General features: G+C 42.6%; 1 protein-coding gene across 1 annotated transcript; it reads left to right on the top strand.

The window, feature by feature from the left end:
* Positions 1 to 4,290, top strand: ZNF875 (zinc finger protein 875). Its single transcript, XM_030822292.1, has 2 exons — positions 1 to 42; positions 2,510 to 4,290. The coding sequence occupies exon 2, from the start codon at positions 3,013 to 3,015 to the stop codon at positions 4,171 to 4,173; it is 1,161 nt and encodes a 386-aa protein (XP_030678152.1). The 5' UTR covers positions 1 to 42; positions 2,510 to 3,012; the 3' UTR covers positions 4,174 to 4,290.

Here is a 4,290-nt window from a genome sequence, read left to right as displayed (position 1 = left end):
TTCGCCATGCTGGCCAGGCTGGTTGAGAACTCCCAACCTCAGGTGATTCACCCATCTTGGCCTCCCAAAGTGCGGGGATTACAGGCGTGAGCCACCATGCCTGGCCCTTTTCATTGTTTATTAACCATTTGCATATCTTTTTTAGTAAAATGCCTATTCAATTCTTCATTTTAAAATTAGATTGTGTTCTTATTGAATTGTAAGAATTTTTAGTATATTCTAGACATAAGTTCTATATCAATATAGGATTTTCAGATATTTCTCCCTGTCTGTGGCTTATCTTTTCATTTTCTCAATGGTGTCATTTCAGGCACAAAAGTTTTAAATGCTGATCAAGTTTAACTTACCAATTTTTAAAATGGGTTGTGCTTTTGCTATTGTAACTAAGAACTTTATTCTTAACTTAAGGTTATGAAGATTTTCTTCATTGGTTTCTTCTAGAAATTTTATAGTTTTAGCTCTTACATTTAGGGCTACAATCCATTTTAGTTAATTTTTGTGTATCAAATGAGGTGAAAATCTAAATTCATTTTCTTGCATATGAATATTCAGTTGTCCTTACAATCTCATATAAAGAGTATCCTTTCCCCCATTGAATTACCTTGGCACCTTTATCAAAAATCAGCTGACTGTGAATCTAAGTGTTCATTTCTAGTTTCCCAATTTTGTTCTATGATCTCCATCTTCATCCTATGACAGTAGCACACTATCTTCATTACTGTAGCTTTATATTAAGTTTTGAAGTTAGAATTATACACTCCCCAACTTTATTTTCTTTTTAAGAAATTGTTTTGTCTATTTTATGTCCTTTGAATTTCAATGTAAGTTTTAGGATCAGATTGTCAATTTCCAAAAGGGAAAAATAACAAAAGCCTGCTGTGGTTCTGATACCATGATTATGTTGAATCTGCAGATAAATTTTGGTGAGAATCACCATCTTAGTAAGCTTTCCAATCTATGACTGTCTCCCTATTTATTTGGAGCTTTAACTTCATTCAACAATGTTTGTTAATTTTCTTTTTAAAAATCTTTCTTCTTTTCCTCCTTTCCTTTCCTTTTCTCTTTCTCTTTCTCTTCTCTTTCTTTCATCCCACTATGTTGCCCAAGCTGGCCTCAAACTTCTGGCCTCAAGCAATCCTCCCACCTCAACCTCCTTAAGTGTTGGGATTACAGGCATGAGCCACTGTGCCCAGCCTTAATTTTCACTTTACAAACTTTGTGCTACTTTGTCACATTTATTCCTTAGCATTTTATTATTTTTATGCTATTGTGAATAGTATTGTTTTCTCAGTTTCATTTTTAGAATAGTCATCGCTAGTATCTAGAAATACAATTTTTTAAATATATTTATCTTATATGACCTAAGTACAATTATGACGTCTAGTTGCTTTTTTGAAATTTTATACATACGAAATTATATAATCTGTGAACAAAAGAGTTTTTTTTACTTCTTCCTTTCCAGTTAAGATGCCTTTCATTTGTTTTCTCCTCATTTTGTTTGTCCCCTCCTTTTTTTTTTTTTTCTTTTTTTTTGAGACAGAGTCTTGCTCTGTCACCAGGCTGGAGTGTGGTGGCATGATCTCGGCTCACTGCAACGTCCGCCTCCTGGGTTCAAGCAATTCTCCTGCCTCAGCCTCCCGAGTAGCTGGGACTACATGTGTGTGCTACCATAGCCAGCTAATTTTTCTATTTTTAGTGGAGACAGGGTTTCATCATGTTGGCCAGGATGGTCTCAATCTCTTGACCTCGTGAACTGCCCACCTCGGCTTCCCAAAGTGCTGGGACTACAGGCGTCATATTTTAAGTTTTTGAGAACACGTGCAATATTTGCCACTTCTTTCTTCTTCTCCTCCTTTTCCTTCTCCTCCTCCTCCTCCTCCTTCTTCTTCCTTCATTTCTCTCTCTCTTTTCTGTGTCTCCCTCTTTTGAATTCAACCTCTTAAAAAGGTAAAAACCATTTTTAGCTGGCAGGCCATACAGAAACAGGTTTCAGGCTGGATTGGGCCTGTCAGGTGAGTTTGCCAACTCCTGCAATAGAAAATGTAATGCAGAGGGCTGGGCACAGTGGCTTACGCCTGTAATCCCAGCACTTTGGGAGGCTTAGGCTGACCAGAGGTCAGGAGTTCAAGACCAGCCTGGCAAACATGGCAAAACTCTGTCTCTACTAAAAATACAAAAATTAGCTGGGCGTGGTCTTGGGCGCCTGTAATCCCAGCTACTCAGGAGGCTAAGGCAGGAGAATCGCTTGAACCCTGGAGGTGGAGGTTGCAGTGAACTGAGATCTCACCACTGCACTCCAGCTTGGGTGAAAGAAAGACTCCATTTTTAAAAAAACAAGAAACAAAAGAAAGTGTAATGCATGAAGTGAAATGAAAAATAGATGCTGGGAAGGATGTCTAACTGGGAGATAGCTTGTGATGTAAATATATTATGAATGACCAATAGGCAAGGCAAAATTGCTTACACAGCCCTACCTATGGCCCCTCTGAAAATGTTCTTTCTTCAGCAGAATCAAAGCCAGAAATTCAACTTTGTTCCTCCTGCCCTCTGATTTTCTCCAATCAGCAAGCTCTCAGCCAACATGTGTGGCTGAGTCATCTCTCTCATTTGTTTTCAAGTTTATGGGCAGGAAATCCTCTCCAGCTGGGAAAACACTATCCAGAAGATCAGAAACAACAGCAGGATCCATTCTGCTTGAGTGGCAAAGCAGAATGGATTCAAGAGGGAGAAGACTCCAGACTCCTCTTTGGGAGAGTAAGCAAAAATGGCACTTCAAAGGCACTTTTCAGCCCACCTGAAGAACAGCCAGCACAGTCCAAGGAAGACAACACAGTGGTGGATATAGGGCCCAGCCCTGAACAGAAGGCAGACCTTGAGGAAACAGACAAAGTATTGCATGGTTTAGAAGTGTCAGGATTTGGAGAAATCAAATATGAAGAGTTTGGGCCAGGCTTTATCGAGGAGTCAAAGCTCCTTAGCCTCCAGAAGACACAAACTGGGGAGACAGCTTACATGTACACTGAGTGGGGAGACAGCTTTGGCGGTATGTCAATCCTCATCAAAAACCCAAGGACACACTCTGGGGGAAAGCCTTATGTGTGCAGGGAATGTGGGCGAGGCTTTACGTGGAAGTCAAACCTGATCACACATCAGAGGACACACTCAGGGGAGAAACCTTATGTGTGTAAGGATTGTGGACGAGGCTTTACGTGGAAGTCGAACCTCTTTACCCATCAGCGGACACACTCAGGGCTCAAGCCTTATGTGTGCAAGGAATGTGGGCAGAGCTTTAGCCTGAAGTCAAACCTCATCACCCACCAGAGGGCGCACACTGGGGAGAAGCCTTATGTTTGCAGGGAATGTGGGCGTGGCTTTCGCCAGCATTCACACCTGGTCAGACACAAGAGGACACATTCAGGAGAGAAGCCTTATATTTGCAGGGAGTGTGAGCAAGGCTTTAGACAGAAGTCACACCTCATCAGACACTTAAGGACACACACAGGAGAGAAGCCTTATGTATGCACAGAATGTGGGCGTCACTTTAGCTGGAAATCAAACCTCAAAACACATCAGAGGACACACTCAGGGGTTAAACCTTATGTCTGCCTGGAGTGCGGGCAGTGCTTTAGCCTGAAGTCAAACCTTAACAAACACCAGAGGTCACACACAGGGGAGAAGCCGTTTGTATGTATGGAGTGTGGGCGAGGCTTTACCCGGAAATCAACCCTCATCACGCACCAGAGGACACACTCAGGGGAGAAGCCATTTGTATGTGCTGAGTGTGGACGAGGCTTTAATGATAAGTCCACCCTCATTTCACACCAGAGGACACATTCAGGGGAAAAGCCTTTTATGTGCAGGGAGTGTGGCAGAAGGTTTCGGCAGAAGCCTAACCTATTTAGGCACAAGAGGGCACACTCAGGTGCCTTTGTGTGCAGGGAGTGTGGGCAAGGCTTTTGTGCTAAGTTAACTTTCATTAAACACCAGAGGGCACACTCAGGGGGGAAGCCTCATGTGTGCAGGGAGTGTGGGCAAGGCTTTAGCCGGCAGTCACACCTCATTAGACACCAGAGGACACATTCAGGAGAGAAGCCTTATATTTGCAGAAAGTGTGGGCGAGGCTTTAGTCGGAAGTCCAACCTTATCAGACATCAGAGGACACACTCAGGATAGAAACTTTATGTGTACAGGGAATGTGGTACAGCCTTTTGCCAGGAGTCATACTTCATCAGACATCAGGGGACACACACAGCGCTGTGGCTTTGTCAGCCATTGCTAGATACCAAAGTG

The sequence above is a fragment of the Nomascus leucogenys genome, chromosome 11, assembly GCF_006542625.1.
Source record: "Nomascus leucogenys isolate Asia chromosome 11, Asia_NLE_v1, whole genome shotgun sequence".
In the NCBI taxonomy this organism is placed as follows: Eukaryota; Metazoa; Chordata; class Mammalia; order Primates; family Hylobatidae; genus Nomascus; species Nomascus leucogenys.
This window is presented reverse-complemented; position numbering and strand designations above follow the sequence as displayed.